The 19,900-nt window shown below is 39.0% G+C and overlaps 1 protein-coding gene and 2 long non-coding RNA genes across 5 annotated transcripts in view; all 3 read left to right on the top strand.

Moving 5' to 3' along the window:
- hip1 (huntingtin interacting protein 1) overlaps positions 1-6,417 on the top strand; it is a 65,853-nt gene extending 59,436 nt beyond the window's left edge. For all 3 annotated transcript variants that reach the window (XM_055012119.1, XM_055012121.1, XM_055012120.1), the window contains 4 exons: positions 270-393; positions 1,682-1,743; positions 3,537-3,654; positions 3,755-6,417. In XM_055012119.1, coding sequence (XP_054868094.1) covers positions 270-393; positions 1,682-1,743; positions 3,537-3,654; positions 3,755-3,765 — 315 coding nt within the window. In that variant the 3' untranslated portion in view covers positions 3,766-6,417. The remainder of the gene's footprint in view (positions 1-269; positions 394-1,681; positions 1,744-3,536; positions 3,655-3,754) is intronic.
- A 6,368-nt stretch (positions 6,418-12,785) lies between these two features.
- LOC129349295 (uncharacterized) lies at positions 12,786-16,192 on the top strand. Its single transcript, XR_008602246.1, has 3 exons — positions 12,786-13,014; positions 14,959-15,059; positions 15,631-16,192. It is a non-coding gene; the product is annotated as an uncharacterized LOC129349295 (long non-coding RNA).
- Positions 16,193-16,205: 13 nt separating this feature from the next.
- Positions 16,206-17,034, top strand: LOC129349294 (uncharacterized). Its single transcript, XR_008602245.1, has 2 exons — positions 16,206-16,749; positions 16,813-17,034. It is a non-coding gene; the product is annotated as an uncharacterized LOC129349294 (long non-coding RNA).
- The last annotated feature ends 2,866 nt before the right edge of the window (positions 17,035-19,900 follow it).

Raw genomic sequence — 19,900 nt, 5'->3', positions numbered from 1 at the left:
CCACACTGCCTCCAGCACTTAGGCTCCTCCCCGGTACAATGCATCTTTTGCTTCGGAGTAATAAGTCTTCATCGGTTATTATAATAGTGTCTTCTTTTTCCCATTAAATTTTGACATACTGTGTTGAGTCTGGCTTTTTACTGAGAAGATCATGGATTTGTGATGGTAAAGCAGATGTCTGCATAATTGAGTTTTATCAAAGAAAATGGCTAAAAAGGAACAGAGTTATAATCAGTGTTTCTTGTGATTTTGCGGCTCTGTCTATTCAGGTAAAAGCAGACAAAGACAGCAGTAACTTGCAGCGGCTGCAGCAGGCCTCCCGGGGCGTCACACAAGCCACCGCAGCTGTCGTGGCCTCCACCAAGTCTGGCAAGTCCCAGATTGAAGAGACAGGTGAGAGCATCGCATTGTCCACATGGTTCATTTATAGCCGCTTGGCTCGCTGTTTCTTTTGATTTTCACATCTTTTATGACTGCAACCTTCTGAACCCCTGAACCTGTCTTACAGAACTTATCAGAGCCAGAAACTGTATTTCAATAGAAAGAATTGCTGGATTATTAACTTCAGCTAATAATTGATGAAATTTAATCAAACTTAAGCTTAACATCATGACATTTAATCAACATAATTTTTCTGCAAATGTGTCATTTAAACATTTACCAAAAATCAACTATTTATACTTCACAGTTTCTGTAAAAAACAACAGAAATCTGTGGTGCAACTGTGAAGTCCTTAAAGGCTCAGCTGCAAACAAAAGTCACATTGAAAAATCAGGGATTTTCTGCTGAACCACAGGCTGTGTTTAAAGAGAGGAGAAAGGAGACCAGAATAGAAGAAAGAATAAAATACAAGTAGTAAATCTGTCTCTTGTATGAAGAGTTGTCACTTTTCCCCAACACTGATAGCAGCTGTGGACACAATGTACATGTTGAATTCAATTATTGTAAAATAAATCATCAAAAAAATTAAACTGTGTTTTTTTTAATGATTCATGGGAGCATAATTGTGTCTTCTGTCCGCTTCCAGTCACAGTTATGATGTTTTCATTGAAATGCAGGACTATAATCCAGAGAAAAATGAGTCCACAGTGTGTAAAAATGTGACCAGAGAACAAAAATACCCAGAAACTGCTTTGGATTCAGAGGGTTAAATTCACAACTTTGATGTTTTGATTGTCTTGTGAAGTGTTTCAGTTCCAAATTTAATAATTCTTTGTTTGACTTTAAGGGGCTGCACAGTGGCGTAGTGGTTAGCACTTTCGCCTTGCAGCAAGAAGGTCCCTGGTTCACGTCCCGGCTTTCCCAGGATCTTTCTGCATGGAGTTTGCATGTTCTCCCTGTGCATGTGTGGGTTCTCTCCGGGTACTCCGGCTTCCTCCCACAGTCCAAAAATATGCTGAGGTTAATTGATCATTCTAAATTGCCCGTAGGTGTGAATGTGAGAGTGCTTGTTTGTCTTTGTATGTGGCCCTGCGACAGACTGGTGACCTGTCCAGGGTGTCCCCTGCCTTCACCTGAGTCAGCTGGGATAGGCTCCAGCACCCCCCCCCCCCCCCCCCCCCCCCCCCCCCCCCCCCCCCCCCCCCCCCCGCGACCCTAGTGAGGATTAAGCGGTGTATAGATAATGGATGGATGGATGGATGTTTGACTTTAATTTGTTCTTCTTTGCCTGTGTTTCCAGATACGATGGATTTCTCCAGCATGACTCTGACTCAGATCAAACGACAGGAGATGGATGCGCAGGTAAACAAAAGCAAAAATGATAAACTCAAGCAGCCACCAGTTTTGGAGGTAACACACTGAGATGTCACATATTTCTGTAATCACATTACAATTGTAACTCGATAATATAGGCATGACTGATCCTAAAGCTAGTGATCGCTTTGTAGTTACTGATCAGTAACATGTAATCTATTACTGTGTTTGAGTACCAACCCAAACACTGCGTGTACATAGTTGAGCTGTGAGTCTTAAAATGTGTGTTTTTAATGAAATCAAGAAGTTACTGTTACAAGAAATGTTCCCACAAAGTACTTTTTATTGGACTTGGAAGAAAAACAGCCTCTCCCCTTTGGCCCATAACATAGAAAATCTTATTTTAGGCATGAATGGTTCAGTTATGCATTGATTGTTAAAACCCCATCTTAGACTCTGAAGGTACATTGTTTTTCACCCTGTGAGAAACCCAACTTCAAACTCATGTGAACACTTTCCTCTGTGTTGTGGCTCAGCTTCACCCACACTGAAAGAAAAACAGTCTGGACCTTCTCTCACACACATGCTTCATTGTTGTAAATGCACAGAGGGCTCCTATTGGAACATCAGTCAGTGTATTTTTAGCCCAAATCAAACCTTTGAAAATAACATTTTTAACTGAGTTACAAAAGACACAAGAAAAATTAATAAAAATGTATAAACAGCAACAAGTTTACTTACCAGTATAGGCGACCTTTTGTGTTTTTTATGTGTTTAGGGAAAGAGAAAAAAAATGTAGTATATGAAAAGTAGCATTTTGTGACAGGTAGCTGGAATACTAGATAGTTTAAAACATGATAAATGATGAAAAAATGGATAAATATCTATATGATTCCCACAAAAAGACCAGAGTAGATTGTAGAGTGGCTCGTACTTGACATTTATTACTGTATACTGCTTTAACCCTCTAAACCCCAGTCGGTTTCTGAGCATTTTTTACTCCTGAAAGAACTTGAGAACTTAGAGAACTCAAAATGTCTTTTGAGCAGCACAACACAGTAATAATGCAATAAATCATTGAAGAAAAAAGAGGAAATGAAAGATAAATTTCTTTGATTGTTTATTTTATCTTGAAAAACCCGGAATTACTATGTACAATATTTTTTCAAGAGCCCACAGGTGGTCCCAATAGTAGAAAAAATATTTGCTCCACATACTGTAATTATTTTTACTATTTACATTTTAAATTTGTTTTCATATTTGTCCCCTATCTGCTCTGTGCAAACACAGCCTGCAGTTCAGCTGAAAACTCTCCCAATTTTTGTCACGTGACTCTGTGGCAGTTATGTCACTTATAGCTTCATAGTTGCACTGAGGAGTGCAGGATTTTTAGTTTTTCACAGAGATTAGTTAAAGCAGACGATTTATTTTTGGTTAATTTCTAAATGAGACATGTAGAATAAAGTTATCTTGATGAAATATGTTGATATTAGGCTCAGATTTAGTTTATTCTACCAACGGAATTCACACACGATAAGTTTAAAAACATTTGGAAAATTAAAAATCAGACAGTTCTTTCTACTTGTAGAGCTCAGAACTCTAATAATTTTTAAAATTTTTGTGTGTTTTTTTAATAACGCTTTCAATCCTGCTCGTGGGCTTTGGGCTTTAGAGGGTTAAATGAAGCACGTTATTGATTACAGCTGCTTTATTCTCAAGTTTGTTCTGTTTTGATCTGACAAGTTGACAATTCTGTTTTCCATGATTTTTAAGTGGAAATTAGAGGCTACGGGACGGTGACAGTCTGTGTCTTTGTGCTCTGAATGCGTCTGTCTGCTCAGGTTCTGGTTCTGGAGCTGGAGACTCGTCTACAGAAGGAGCGAGAGCGTCTCGGCGAGCTGAGGAAGAAGCATTACGAGCTGGCAGGTGTAGCAGAGGGCTGGGGCGAGGAAGAGGAGGGTGAGCACGAAGAAGCACAATCACATTGCAATCAATATATCTGAAAATATGGCAGCGAAATGTCTAAAATCTGTCTCCTCCTCCTCCTCCTCCCCCATAGGGACAGGCTGAGACCTGCCGCCCCGTCGTCCACCTCCTCTACCAGAAGACCGACTTCCGTCTGCCTCTTTCTATTTATAGACACACTTTTCAGTCTCTTTCTCCCTTGTTTTTTTTTCTTTTTGTTTGTTTGTTTGTTACCTAAGCCAAATGAAAAGGTGCTTCTTTTCTAAACCTGCTTCGGAAGCTTCCATTAAAGGACAGCGCCAAGGGCTCAGCGTCGGGGGGGCATCTGAGGGACAAACTGAGGGATTTTAAGGGTGAAAGAAAAGCTGCAGCCCATCTTCACAGCCTCACGTCTCCCCCCTGCTTCTCCTGTGTCGGGGGGAAAAGCAGCGATGAAGTCTATCCATGCTGAGTATTTATTGTCTTTCTTTCCCTGATTTTTTTTTTTTCTTTTTTATCAACGAGCACAAGTTCATCCCAGGATGCTTTACACGAGGGCCAAACTCTCAGCAGCAGCTGGAGTGGAGATCAGAGACTATCCCTGCCCCAGCTCCATGTCTCTGTGTAACATAGATGGCATGCATGCTCCTCCTTTAAAACGTTTTTTTTTGTTTGTTTGTTTGTTTGTTTGACGTCGTGAGCTTTTAAAGCTGTGGGAGCTGCTCTTTGTGTGTCAGTGCAGTCAGACGCTCCTCTTCCTCCCTAGTTTCTTCCTATTCTTTTTCTCACTGTGAGTTTTCACCTTATTAAGTCCGTACCTACCGCTTTACTGGCTGGTTCACTGGACTTTCTGCCTTTCACCTCCTCACCATTGTAACGACCGTGACTGTTAACTTAAGCAACCCCTTCCTTTTTTTGTTTTTGTTTTTTTTTTGCTCTTCCTTTTATTCTAACAGACGCCTGCGTGGAAACTCTTAAGGCGACTCCAGATTGTTGCGGAGCAGAACAGAACAGGAAAGTAGCACAAACAACAACAGTCTTCTTCTCCCTGGAAACTTAAAGACTGCCGACTACCTCATGCTACATCGTCAGAGGTCAGAGGTGCTTCACAGGGAGATTCGACGAGCTGCTGAAAAACACTAAGAATTTTTGCTGATTTCCCCTTTAAATGGTTAAATTATGGAACAGCGTAGTCCCTGTTTTTTATATAGAGGAAAGGCTACAACTCATTCTGCTACCTTTTCTGTTCAGCAGCTTCCTTACAAAGCTGTTTAATAAAGTTTATCGATGCATTTGTTTCAGTCGAGCAGCAGTAGTAGGTGCAGCTGGGATCCAGTCTTGTAACAAACTGCTAACAGTGTTGTTTTCTGACAGACAGCGAGTGTCTGAGGAGGAACAAATGTGCCAGCAGGACGGCTGTGCTCCCGGTGAGGGCGGTAATCCTTTTAGGGTGTTTCAGGAGCCGGGGCCACCTGCTTAGTCAGATAAATCTGCAGGAGAAGCAAATGTAAATCCAAAAAAAAAAAAAAAAAGTTTGACATCCTGAAATCAAACTTGAACTCGAGGCCATTCCACTGCACAAACCTTTATTGAGGAAGATTTGTCTCCTGATCCTGCCTCTTCACACTGCAGTTCATGGAACCCTTCTCAAGCTAACAGCCTGCGTTTCCCAGGACCACGGTGGACTCTGAAGTACACAGACTGCAGTGTTTTTTTGTTAGCTTCCTCAAGACCAAGTAGCTGTGTATGAAAACTACAAGCTTTCTGTTTTGGAAAATAATCTTTTGCTTTGTTTGGATCAGAAAAAGCATCCGTTTTTGCATCTCTCCAAGTAAAGGATTCAGTTGAATTGAATTAGGGATACAAAATGGTGCACATGAATGCCACATAAAACTAATATAAGTCATTATGTTTTGTTTTACTTTCAATAAGAGGTTGTTATTTAACTGAATTTCCTGCTGAGACTGATGAACTGATATTCAGCTTGGTGCCAGTGGACTGTGTGATTAAAGACTGACCCACGCCTTTGTGTAAACCACAAGATGAGCAGGCATTTCTTTTTTTTCCAACCCAAAACCTTCTTTCCATTTGATGGTGATTCTCTGACTTCGTCTCTCTCTGTGTCTTAACATACTTACTTCTGACGCTTTGCTTCAGCTGTGTATAAAAAGTTGTGACACTGGGTATTTAACAGACACTGGTCAAATAGTATTTGCCAATAATTCAAACCACCCGGAGGAAGACGGTTAATATACTTTTTAAAATGTCCCTTTTGACACCACCTGCAAACAGCAAGTATTATTTGCAGTGCTATTGACTCCAGATTTTTGTATTTAATGATTTTTAAAAAAAATTTTTTAGCTGTTTTCGGTCAGTTCTTCCACATCTTTGCAAACTGGTGGCTGATTTTAGTCGAAATTCAAACATAAAGCAACAAAAAAAATGCCATTAAAGGAGGAAAAATCTACTTTTTCTGGTATTTCAAGTGTCTTGAAAGCTGAATTGAACGCACTTTGAGTGATGCTTCGTTTATTTTTGCCCAGTATTCTTTATTAACCTCTCTTACGTGTCTTCGCTCTCTCTCTCTCTCGGGTTCGTGTCTGTAGTCCTACCAGCTCAGCCAGCCTTTCAAACTGCCTCACACTGTAGTCAAAGAGAAACAAATACTCACATAGCAACATTGAAATATGTCTTTGTATGATATACTAAAACTATGTTGGTGGGTTTGTTTTTATTTTTTCAGTTTTTAAAATAAATATTTCAACTCATTAATACAGACTGAAGCTTGGCTGTGGTTTTTCATTTACTCTCATACAAAGCAGCAGCAGCAACAGTAATTATGAAATGTGATGGGTTATTTTCAGATCATTCAGCTGAGAGAGAATGCACTTTCACCCGCTGTTTAATGTATTATTCTTGGAAAAGCCAATATTACATAACAGTCGCTGATTAATAAATTGCTTCAGTCATTGTTCTATTAATCCTTTTACCTGCTAATGCAACACTGGGTGGAGAAAAAACTCCAGGATTTCCAAGAAGTGAGTGAATAACAGCTCTTGCAGAGGAGAGAACATGTAAAAGGATGACATTAATGCTAACAAAAGGATGCATATGTGTGTATGAGAGAGAGGGAGTGGATGAAAAGTAGGTTGTGTGTCGGCTCAATAACATTTTACAGAGGCAATAACCCCACATGTACATCAGAGCACAGCTAAAATCCTAATGCACCTAATTGATTTTTTGGGGGTAGAGGGAGTGTGTAGATTGTTTTCCAGTAAAAGGATTGACTCATGCACTTTAAAGTGCTTTGTTGGCATTCAGCTTAGAATAAAAAATGATCAAAGAAGACACAAAAAGATGAACTTTGACCAAAGTCTCTTCCTACCTGCTCCTTTACTGGGAGTAAATTACTGCACTCTGAACATCCCCCACACACTGATAAGGCAGAAGCACTGCAGGACTTGAGAGTAAATGAATCAGCGTAATCTAAAACCACTGTGCTGAGATTACAGAAATCCCTAATCTGGGCTAAAGTGTGCACCAGGATCGAACACATCTTCTGATAAGAGTCTTATTTCCTCGTAACTGCGACACAACAGAATCCCACTGAGACACTAACACAGAAAAGCTAATGGCAGCAAGTTAATATTAACCCCTGATGATGTTGTCTCATATTTCCCTGCTTTGCATCTTTCTGTCTAAGCACTGGGGCATGTTCAGCTTCAAAATTAAGCTCTTAGTATTCTTAGGCATGAACAGCAGGCTGTAAACAAGCAAAACTCAGTAAATGAGAGGTGTTTTCAGCGTTTAATTCAACACTGTTCATCCATTCATATCACTTTAATGTGCACAGGTGTCCTGCAGAAATGCACTCCCTCGGTGGCAGTTAATGAGACACACCTGCTGTCAGGTACAGACAGACCAGGTGTTCCTCTTTTACTGTCAGCAGACCATAAACCTGCAGGACTGCAGCCCAAAACAGCAGTAATCCTTGAGCAATTTGGTAAATCCTGTAAACTGTGAAGTGCTGAACAACAACAACAACAGGGTGAAAAAAGCAACACATGATCCCTGAGGATGACTCAAATGTGGTGAAAGAAAATAAATGGTAATTAAAGTATTCTGGATTGCATGGCAGGGACTCCAACAAATCATGAAGTTCATGTGATGCACTACATTTTGTAGATTTTGCACACTCCCACCAGTCAAAGAAGTGACTCTTCCATCCATAAGCATGATTTATTGTGCTCAGGTTGGCTGTGAAAGGTTCATGTGTCTCATACATACAGTCATGTCAAAAAACAAATGACTCCCATGGAAACTTGATGTTTTCAACATATTTGAGCAAGCAAATATTTGATTCTCAATGAAGCAGTGCCTACAAATAAATGTGATAAATTCAAACAAGTGAGGAATAACGTCAAAATTTTGTAGCCACAATGTAAGTAAAAAGGAAAAACAGATGAGCCGCATGGGAAAAAGTCTACATATCACCGCTTTAAAACCATGAAATTAGAATTAGAGGTTCCAGATAAGATGCTAGTGATTAGAAGCTCCTCAAGTGGTGACCTTAAGGAGGAATCTATGTTATTTAAACTTCTGACATCGAGGCTCTGCTGTTCTGTTTGATATTCAAGTGTGTGAGGTCATCATCCCAAGATCTTTAGCACTCTAACGAGCACCTGTACGTTTTGCAAGGAATTTAAAAGACCTCCACATTATTTGAAATAAATCATTCAACTGTAAGAAAACTCATCTACAAGTGACAATGATTTAACAAGGTTTGTCCAGGACTTTCCACCTTAACACATTCAGCCCTAGAGTGAAGACTGTTTGATGCAAAAAGAAGTCTCCATAAACCACAAGATTTCATCACAGGATCTGCATGAAACGACGCAACAGCAGCCATCAAAGTGTTGCATCTACAATCAGGAGAAGATTGCACAAATCTGACCTGCTCAGGAGGCGTGGCATGACTTTTGGGATAATGTGCTCTGGACAGATGAAATAAAGACATCTGTTTGTCCACAGTAACAGCAGAAAAGTTCGGTAAGGATTAAACGCAACAATCAGCAGAAGAATCTCATAAAACCTGTGAGGAAGCAGCACGTTGGTTGAAATGTTCTGGTTTTGGAGCTGCTCTGCTCCCACATTAACCCAGCAGCTTGCAGTCTTTGATTCAACTATTAATCCTGCCTCAAGATAACGTGACGTCATCCGTCCAAAAGTTGAAGTTGAACCAGAAGCAAACACATTAACATCCACCAAACAACGGCTGAGACAGAGAAGTTATTTCACCTAAAGGGGGCAATACTAGCTTTGGAAGTCACTTGTTTCATAAAACACTGACATCTGTTGATATTATTGTTTAATAAACGACTGAGAAACAAGCTTTCCCTGTGATAGTGTTCACCTTTATCTTTAGACAATGTATGAAAGAGATATGTCAAGAAAACAGGTTTCCATGAGATGTACTTGTTTTGTTCGCATGAATAGCATGAATGAACCATCATTAAAGAGTTAAGTAAACCAAGTTTGAATTCATTAACAGAAACATAAATCATGAGGTTCTGTTTCTTTTTACAGCTGGCAATGTTACCTTTCAGTAGATTTAGTTGTTTTTTTTTAAACTGAAACTATATGATAGCATTTCATTGTATTTTGTCACTTTGGAGTTCTATAATGTGCTTTTAAGTACATTATGTTGATGAAATGTTCAATAAACTGATTTTATGATGGATACTTTGAGTGAAGAGCGTTTCACTTTCTGCAGAAAGTTTCAATAATGAGTGAAGCACATCAGTGTAAGTGTAGTTTCAAAAAAAGCCCTTTAACTTCACATCATTGTTACAAAGGGAAAACGGAGCTATCGAGTGTTTTTGCCAACTTACGGAAGCCAAAATAGTCCAACACTCATCTGACACTAGTGTTGGAGTAAATGTGTTGGTGCAACACTACAGACCAAAACATTTTAGAACAATGAGCCCCTGATCTTCACTAGAAGAGCCTCCATCAGTCCCAGTTGTTCTGCTGCTCCCTCAGTGACTCAGTATCACTCCAGTCAGCAGCGAGCAGGTTACCTCTGGACTGATTAAAATGTAGAGCAGTGTGCAGTGGTGCTGAGATGTTTTGCTCTGTGCTGCTGTTCTGTCACATGGGTAATGTGGTGGGTGGTGCCTGTGAGAAGGACTAGAGCTATTTATATTCTCTGCAGTCTTGAGCTGGGCTGCCTTACAGCAGGTCTCCTGGCGGCAGCAGCAGCAGCAGCAGCAGCAAACTTGGAGTAAGTCTGAGGATCCAGCAGGGACCAACCTGCCTCACATATACAGCTGCTTTAAATCAGCAGGTACTGCAGGACTGGTGACTCACAGGGGAAGAAATGTACCGATAGTAGGCCGTACACAAGGTTTCATTGTGAAACTCTGTGAACCAACATCTGAGGTGTTTGCTGCTACTGAAACAACATTTAATAATGATAAAGTTAGAACTTATGAAGCCAGCATTACAAAATGCTTTACCATTAAACATGAAATACAGTCAGTAAGATACACAGTCATGCAAAACAGGATTTAAAATGAATATATATATACATAAACTGCTGTTCAAAAGTTTGGGGTCACCCAGGCAATTTCACATTTTCCATGAAAACTCACATTTTTATTCATGTGCTAACATAACTGCACAAGGGTTTTCTAATCATCAACTAGCCTTTCAACACCATTAGCTAACACAATGTAGCATTAGAACACAGGAGTGATGGTTGCTGGAAATGTTCCTCTGTACCCCTATGGAGATATTCCATTATAAATCAGCTGTTTCCAGATTCATTAACACATTAACAATGTCTAGACTGTATTTCTGATTAATATAATGTTATCTTCATTGAAAAAAAATGCTTTTCTTTCAAAAATAAGGGCATTTCTAAGTGACCCCAAACTTCTGAATGGTAGTGTAAACCTATCTGTCTGTCTGTCTGTCTGTCTGTCTGTCTGTCTATCTATCTATCTATCTATCTATCTATCTATATGTGTGTATGTATGTATGTATGTATATAGGCTGTATACATATTTCTTCTTCAAATCAAACATGGAGGAGGAGACATTTATAAATCACATTTTCTATTTAAGTGTAAACAGTCTCAGCCTATCATCACATTCTGAAAACATTTATGTGATTTATCTCTGTGGTTGAAGGAGCCTGTGTTGCGTTTGTCAGGAGGCCCAGCGTTTCCCAGTAGGCCTCCTGACCCCTCAGAAGCTGTCACAACAAAATAACAGCAACACGATCACATAACACCAGAGCAGCCCTACTTTCTCATTTTCTATAATTAACCCTCCAGCGAAGATAAAATTCTTCAGCTCGAGAGTCTCAGACCCAGAAACCCTGAGTGTCGTAAGACTGCTGAGTCAGAGTGTATTGAGGAGGAATTTTATCATAATTAATTGACTGTTTATCAGCATGTTTGCTTGACGGTGTTGTCATGGAGATAAGATCCAGATGCAGCCCAGGACACTCGGACCGTTGACGTGTTTGTCAGAGAAGAAAACACTTCAGGTGCCTCCATCTTCCTGGTTGCAATGATAGTGTCACCCAGCTGGATGACTATTTATAGTGCGACACTGTTTGCTTGGATTAAAACGCTGGCCATACAACTCTGACAGCATTTATGATAATCCCTGAAATGTTGGTTATCTGAACAATTTGAAGTGCTGTTCATCCTTCCAACTAAAACTGCTCCTGGTCACAATCAGTCGCTGCATTAACAAATTAAGTAGCGCACACACACAAACATTTATACTGACAATTATTCAAAGCCAATAACATGATATATTGCCTCTTAGCTTTATGGATTTTCAAAAACAGTACAGAAATGTCTATCAGGCAGAATGTCAGTCCTCATGTGGTCAAAGCTAAGATAATTGTTCTACTACTACTACTACTACTAATGCAAATACTGTTCATTTCTAGACACAAGATGTCTCGACTTTACAGTAAAGTCCACAGTGTGTGCAATAAAGGTTTCTGGTTTCTGGATCACACTGATTCACTCCCAACTGACCACCAAAAATGGTTTTGTCACCACAATATTCTGCTCATACCTTTCACGAGCTACATTCACATGTAAGATGAGCATAGAGGAATTTTTCCATCTCAGTAGATAAATGCTACAACAGCCTTGTCAAACTCTGCACATGCATCATTCTTCACAATGAAGTGCGATCACCCATGTGAGCAGAGACCTTTGGATGGGCAGGTGCTCAAAGTTAAAAGGGGGCAAATGGAGCACGAATTTGAAGCACCATACAAAGACACACCTTACAATATAACTGGCTGAATTGTAGCAACCCATATTCATTGAGAGTGTAACATGGAAACAGTGGTGCAATGGTTAAGTCAGTGGATTGCTGATTAGTAGGTCAGTGGTTCAAACACTGATGTGGCCACCAGTGTTTTTAAATTTCATACCTTTTCAAGACATATATTGTATAGCCACGGATTTGCTCCATGGCGCTAATTCATAATCTGCCCTTTATTATTTGTAGTCTTAATAATAAAGTAAACAAAAAAAACCCCAAAAAACCTAAATGACACAGAAATCATGTATTTAAATGTATTTGTGATTTATTTAGTTTCACTGTCCACTTCGCGCAAGACAGCAAAGTTATAAAAGTTTATATTTATGCATATTATATTTAATTTGTCTATATTTACAAATGTTATAAACAAGTACTGATATCTTTAAATGAGAGGTTGAGAAAATCACAATTCAAATTGTTCTAATTATTATTGTCATTGTATTTATTCTGCAATTATACAGAATTATGTGAAAATGCACGTACATAGTTTTAGTGAAATAACATATCCTCTGCCTCATTGCCTCCAGAAACGGTCCGTGTATTTATCTGGCAATTGGATTTTCCGTTCTGAAACGGGTATTGAAAAACAAAAAACGAGTGGTTATTTGATTTTCGTTTTAAAATGCAAAAATTAAAATTGAAATACAAGGCGTTTTTCCTTTTCATGATCAAAAATGGATACAGGAAATTTTAAAAATGCTTTGATTTTCATTTTATATTTAGAACAAAAAAATAAAATCAGTAAGAGACAGAAACGAAAAAAGGTCCGTTTTTTTATTTTCTGAGACCGGAAGTGGTCATCAGCAAGTGTGGAGCCAAACGACAACAAGATTCTCAGAGGGCGGAGCCAGAGAGCAGTGATTGGTCAGACTGACTGAGAGCCAGAGAGCAGTGATTGGTCAGACCATAGATAATATAGAAGACAGCGCGCTAGCGTATCTAGTCTATGTATATCTATGGTCGGCACGTCTGGTAGCATCTCTGGCTGCTGTTGACCTTGTTTTTGGAGTAAAACACGGTAAGAAGATAAATACTTCTAACCAGTAGCGTTATTTTGTTGTACGTTAAGTCAGCGGCTTGTGAAGAGTTGTGTTTTGTCGTGTTTGAGCAGTTGGTCCGGACGCGTTAGCTAGCTAAGCGGCTAAGTTAGCTAGCGGGCTAATAAACACAGGTGGCTAACTTACCGCTGAACACCTGTGTTAGTTGCTGCCTCAGCTGTCCGTCATTAGTAGAATGAACTTCTCAACCTGTATTTCTCTGCTGTGTATTTTAGCTTTTAAAAAAGTTATTTTACTTTAAGGTTAACTGAAACCCGTTCAGCTGCACTGAAGTTTAACATTCAGCTGGTTTGAATTAAACCGCCCTTAACTTAACATTGCGCAACATCACCTCTCTGAATCTCCATAATTTTATTAAATTCCTTCTCTCTTCCACTGCTCAAGTTCAATCCAGTATATAAAATGACATTAATAGTAGTGATGGCGAGATGAAGCTTCATGAAGCACTGAGGCTTTCCATCCAATTGGTTCACTCATGGTTCGAAGCTTCATGGTGCTTCATTTGCTCTACTGCGCCATCAACTGGACAAATAAAAGTAAAACAGGCAGAGTGCCTATAATGACACACTAGCTTTGCTATGTGAAGCTTTGAATTGTGCTTAAATGATAATGCCAATAAACAAGTAATATACTTAATATAGTGTCTGCTTTTCCTGATGGCAGAGACAGAGGGGGAAATGGAAACAAATTGGGGAGAGATTTGAGATTTGTAGCTTGATTGCTTGATTGATGTCAGGTTCTGGCTTTCTGTAAAGTGCTTAGATACTTTTAATTGTAATAAGGGCTATATAAATGAAATTTATTGTGCTTTTGCTACTTGTTGTTTTGTGACTGCATGTGGTACCAGTGACAACCTGTAAAACAAAAGTAGGGACAACATTTTATTTGTTTTTATTCAAAAATATCAATTTTTCCACAGTGCTGGGATCCAGGCAGCTTCTTTTTTTGGACAATATTTCTCTCGCTCCTTGGAACACAACAGACACTTCACCTTTTAAAATACCAGAAAAAAAAATTAGAACAAGCGGTGTGGTGTTGTCACAGTTATTCATATTACACTTCACTTGTTATGTGCCTACTATACTTTATTAGGAGAAATCAGGTCAAAGTGTTGCCAGGCAGGGGAGAATCTTCTCTTTCTGGCTGGTTCTATTTAAAAAAAAAAAAAAAAAAAAAAAAAAAAAAGTCTCAAAACGTTTGAATGCAAAGATACAGCAGGTAAAAATCCAACAAATGTGAACGGGGAATCCATTGCGTTTCGCTACACTTTATATTTTGAATTGCACGTCAAACCTGCGAACCACTTCCTGAACCAGTCACGCGGTACGACCGGCTTGCGAGGCTTCGAACATCATCATTTTGGCTCCTCCCCTAAATGAAGCAAGCCTCGATACGCGTTTCGTGGACACGCCCCCTCCATTACTCGACACACGCTTCGAAGCCTCGGCACATCTCGTAACATCACTAATTAATAGTGAATAAACTAACATTCAGCCATTGTATTTATTTATTATTGCATGTATTTGTAGTAAAACATGAGATGAAACATCCTACTTTTGGATCTAGAACTGCACAAGCCGTTCATTTTCAGTCACCTGAAGAGTTAAACTTCCCTTTTTATGTGAGGTTAAAGCAGAAAGTTCTTTATAATTTGCGATACCTGTTACCTCTGACTGAGGCTTTAGTTTTTGTTGAGCTGATTGACACGTAGAAACTTTGTTCAGGAAGATTTCTCAGTAGCTCAGAGGACAGGCTGCTTTTTACACAACCTTGTAAGAGAATGTCTGTCAATGCTTTCAGCAGAATTTAGAAACACAACACTTCCTAAACAGATATTTTGAGGCTGTGAGGTTGAACATTTGAGAGTATATCAGTGTGTTTGTTTGTGGTCTTTCTGTTTCTAGGTGGAAGCTGAATTAGTGAGGATGACTCCTGCTCCTATCATCTCTAAGCTCCTCACACATCTTTACCTGCACATGAGGAAAATCACTCCTGTAGAATGCAGGTATGTTTGTCATTATTATAAAAAGATGTTGCCTGGTGACCTGTCAGAAACCCATTATACAGAGTCAGCCAAAATAATGTTTACACACATCAGGAAAAGAAAAACTTGCATAAATATTTCAATACCAAATTTATTCAGACATCACGAGATTTATAAAAGTTATCTTTGGCCTCTACAATTACAAGAGGTGCTTAAAGTGGTGGCCACTGGCTTCCAGACATTTCTGTCTTTCATTGTACATGAAATTATCTGCAAACCAGCAAAGTGCATCAGTCTGAGGTATCTAAAAATAAATAAGTAAAGAAAAATGCTTCTAAAGCCAATAATAAACAGAATATTATGAGGGAATATTCTAAAAAGGAAAGAAAAGCTCCATTCTCACTCCTCTCAGGATAAACTATCATTAAGATTGACTAAATTTAGCTTCAACATGAGATGAAAAACATTTACTTTCATTACTGATGTTGTCAAGTTTTAATAAAGTTCATGCTACTTTTATAAAATGATGAAAGTGAATAAATTGTATTTCTGTGATCTGTGTTTAATTTCTGTCTTTTCTCCTGTCATCCAGATGTTCAGAGGGAGATGATGCCACATCTGGTCCAGCTGATGGAAGGTCTTGAAGTTCTCTGACTGGCCTCGACTGAAGATGGTCGTCTCACTGGATTTAAGGTTCAGATGCTCAGTAACAAACTCCACCAATGAGCCAACAGGGAAGCTTTAGGTTTATTAAATGTTGCTATGAAGGTTTCGCTGTTTTTCTTTGTGAATGCAATGTGCTCCAACTGAAACTTGAATTAGAACTTAGAAGTAAATCCTGCCATCTGAAAGGATTTAGTTGCATTAATAACCTCATAACATTCTAATTTTTATTCCAGTCTTAGTTGGAAATAGAATCTCTGTATTGATTCAGGTAAAAACTGAACTTCACAGCATGTTGGAGCAAAACAACCAGATGAAAACTGTGATGGTGTTGGATTGTCAGACCGTAATGTTGCAGCTCAAAGCAGCTTTTCTAGCTCAGTTCATTCTGACATTCAGCTATGAATCAACACAGCAGATGGTGATCCATGCTGTGGAAGTCTCACATCTCCTGATTTAATGGAGCTGCTTTGCACTTTTTACACTGTTTATTCACTCAACATTTACTGGACTGATTTAAACATTAAAATCGCTCCTTTCTAATCCTCTGCTGTACGTTCAAACCTGAGGCCTTAAATAGAAACACACAAGTATCTGTTTGAAGGAACTTCTGCAGAGTCCTGGTTCCAGAACATGATGATAGAATTATAGACAAACTTTAACAAAAGCTGCCTGAGAGTTTACAGGTTTTTATGTTGGATTTCTTCAGTAATTTAATGAGAGTTATCAGCAATAATCAAGTGTTCATTTGATGAACTTCATTTACTAAAACATCCAGAATTGAAGCTCATATCTTTGGCAGCTGTAAAGTTTCTGCTCCTTCAAAGTTCACAACACAATGAATGAATTCCTAAAACACTCTCAATGCTGGAGAGCGTTTGTGATGCTGAAGCAGTGACCAGTTTTTCTGTTTCTTCTCTGGAGATGCACAATGAGGGACGTCTGCAGAGACTGAGAAAGAGTCTCACCACATCCTGACATGAGGAAAAAGACTTTATTGAAGACTACAATGAGAAAAACTATCAGACAGCAGACGGCTGCATTCAAGGTGAGCTCTGAACATTTGATCTGGAACAGGAATTCAGTAACGGCAGCATGAGCTTCATTTCAGTCTGTAGCTGCTGAATTCATGGATGAATCATCTGGCACTAGAGAGGAAGACCATCAAACATCCATGTCAGCTGATGGAGGTCCAAGAGTCTCACCAAGCAAACAACCTACAGAGTGAAGACCTCGAATCTGATTGGACGGCCTCCTATTCAGCCACATGTGTGAACAAATGCCTCTAAGTTGATTTGTTTTCTAAAATAAATCTAGTTTGAGTCCTAATCTATGCCTGTGTGTTTGCTTCTTTACACTGCTGTTAACAGTTTAGGCTGTTAGATTGTTCCAGATAAGACAAGTACAAGATTCTTCAGAGCCATTCTACCACGAGCCTGACAGGAAGAACTCCAACAGCTACTGAATGTTCCTGTGGTTCCCTCAAGGCTACAGGAGGAGCCCTACGAAGACGAGCCGGTCCACCTGATGGTGGCCAGTCGCTGCGGTTCAAAGCCAACACCGACTACGTGGACTTCTACTGGACCACACGGAGGCCTTCCAACCGGACCAACAAGTTCAGCGACTCCCCGACTCGTGGGTCTGAGGACGCCGCTGAGCCTCGGTCCAGCCGGCCTCCTGTCTGTGGGTGTTTGAGTGCTGAGAGGTTTGTGGATGCATCTGAACGTGTCTGTGTTGAAACAGCAGCTTTGGACTCAGTAACGCCAGGAAAAACCAAGAGCTCCTTTATTTGTGACTTCCACTAAAAAAACTGATGAAAACAAGTTTGCCAGGGGTCTGACTGATAACAGATTATTGAATAATGAAAATAACAGTTTAAATATTCCTTTAAACAATCCTTTTAGGTCTACATTTCCTTTACACTGACTTCTTGGTATTTTGGGTGGAATATACCATTAAGCCCAATGTTCAAGGGTTCTTCTGGGAATATACCATCAAACCAACCTTTTAGGTAAATGTTCCAAGATGTTGAGTAGAATATACAATCTGATCAACCTTTTAGGTCTACATTGGAAGATTTTAGAGTAGAATATTACTCCAAACCATCCTTTAGGTCTACATTTAAGGTGGAACACTCCTTTACACCAAGATTTTTTGGTCTACATTGAAGGATTTTAGGTGGAATATTCCTTTCAACGAACTTTTTAAGTTTATGTTAAAGGATGTTGGGTGGAATATACCATCAGACCAACCTCCAAGGTCTACAGTTGTGAATTTTAGGTGGAATATACCATTAAACTCACCTTTTAGGTCTACATTGGAGGATTTTAGGTGGAATTTTCTTCCAAACCTTCTTTTAGTCTACATTTAAGGATGTTGTTGTAAACTTACTCTTTCAAATAAATACCCGCCTAACCCCCTGGAAACCAGCGTTTGTCCTGTTTTTGTGTTGCTCCTCAGCGACCCTAGACAGCCGGGTCATAATGTTTTTTGAGCAACACACCATACTATGACGTTTTTACAATGATGGTTCTACTATGAAACCAGTTTGACATGTTCAGGTGTTCTTTGTGTGAAAACTCAGAGATTTCAGGTATCAGAAGGTGGTTTTCAACTTTCTTTGTTAACTTTCTGCCTCAACTTTAAATTAAATTTCCTTCACTAACCCAGCCCTCTGGACTTCCAGTAAGCTGTGTTCCTATTGGCTGTCCAGGTGGCTGCTTGGTGTTATCAGGAACACCTGAGCAGCTCAGTGTCTTCCTGCTTTATTTGGCTGCAGTAAAATGTTTCCTCTGCTTCTCTCCACCACTGAACCGGGTTTGGCTTCGTTGCTTTAGTTTGTTCTTTAGGCGTTGGCTTGCAGCTTCCAGCAGTAAAATCATCTTTAATATGTCTCTTGGTGTGTTTTAGGGCTTTGTACTGGATAGTTGTCTTGGTAAATGTGGTTCTTTAGCCACAGTTAGCACATGGTGCTAATGTGTGCAGTGATTAGTGGATTTGTTGCAGCTGAGTTGTGTCTTTATCTTGGCTGTAGTGAGTCTGTAGAGGTTTTTGGTCAGACACATTCTGTATTCTTGTTTGTGAACCAACGTTGGTTGTCCAGAAGGTAAGAGTTCCTGTCCTGATTCTCTGTTCTCAGAGGTTCTCTGGTAGGCTGCAGGAGACTTTAGCCTTTGGGTTGTGCTAGTTTGGTTTTTGTATGGTTTCATTTGGACGACTATCTTGAGGCCCCTCCATGTGGTTTAGTGAGGTTTTCTGCAACAGTTCTACAAAGCAACCTGCAGCAGAAGAGACTTTGAGAGTTTTTAGGAAGTTCTGGAGAGCAGACTTTAGAGCAGCAGAAACATTTGTCAGCAGTTTGAGCAGGAGAAGGTGAGCTTCAGAGTAGAAATGAGATGGAAACCTTCTTGACCCGTGTGGTGAGATCCTGTACCAAGAGTTTGAGCAGGTTGTGAAGAGTCTGTAGTTCTTTGGTCTAAAAGCACAAGAAGAGTCGACTCATTAAAGGAGAAAACAGGAGATATTGTTGGTTCTTCTGTCGCTCTGCAGTTTCCTTAGACTGAATATCAAGTTTATATTTTAAATGATTTACCATGTGAGCCCAAGCAGACTTCAATAAACTCCCTCCATCCCCTGGACACAACAGATTTTATTACCATGTTAAATCTTTTTTTTAAAAAAGGTTTTTGAGTTTTAATCATAGTTTTAGCATAGTTTTTTTTTCTCTTTGCTTGTTTAGTTTTGTCATCTGTGTAAAAGGTGCTAAACAAATAAAGTTGAATTGATAAACTGAATAACTGACTAACTCATGATTGTGACAACAGAAGTATTTTCATTGTGATTTAAGGGTTTATTTCATTTTTAAGGTTGGGGTTAAAATCTTGACAGAAAAAGATGATTAAAGAAATAAACTACATACCAAAAAGCAATTAAATCAAAGGGAAAGAAATTTAATATAATAAAACTTTCAAAAAGTTTTATTATTAAAAGTATTTTTTTAAATGTTTAATTATGGAAAATATTTTATCTGTAATTTTGAATATTTGTATTTTAAAAATTTTGTTTAATTTCATAATTGCATGTATTGTATCTTGTTTAATTATCTAATTCAATATTTTGTCTGTTTAATATAATGTAATTGTATTTAATGTTTAACTATATTAAACAGACAAAATATTGAATTAGATAATTAAACAAGA

This window comes from Amphiprion ocellaris, chromosome 7, assembly GCF_022539595.1.
Source record: "Amphiprion ocellaris isolate individual 3 ecotype Okinawa chromosome 7, ASM2253959v1, whole genome shotgun sequence".
Lineage (NCBI taxonomy): Eukaryota > Metazoa > Chordata > Actinopteri > Pomacentridae > Amphiprion > Amphiprion ocellaris.
Note: the sequence above shows the minus strand (reverse complement) of the source record. Positions and strands in the feature narration are given on the sequence as shown.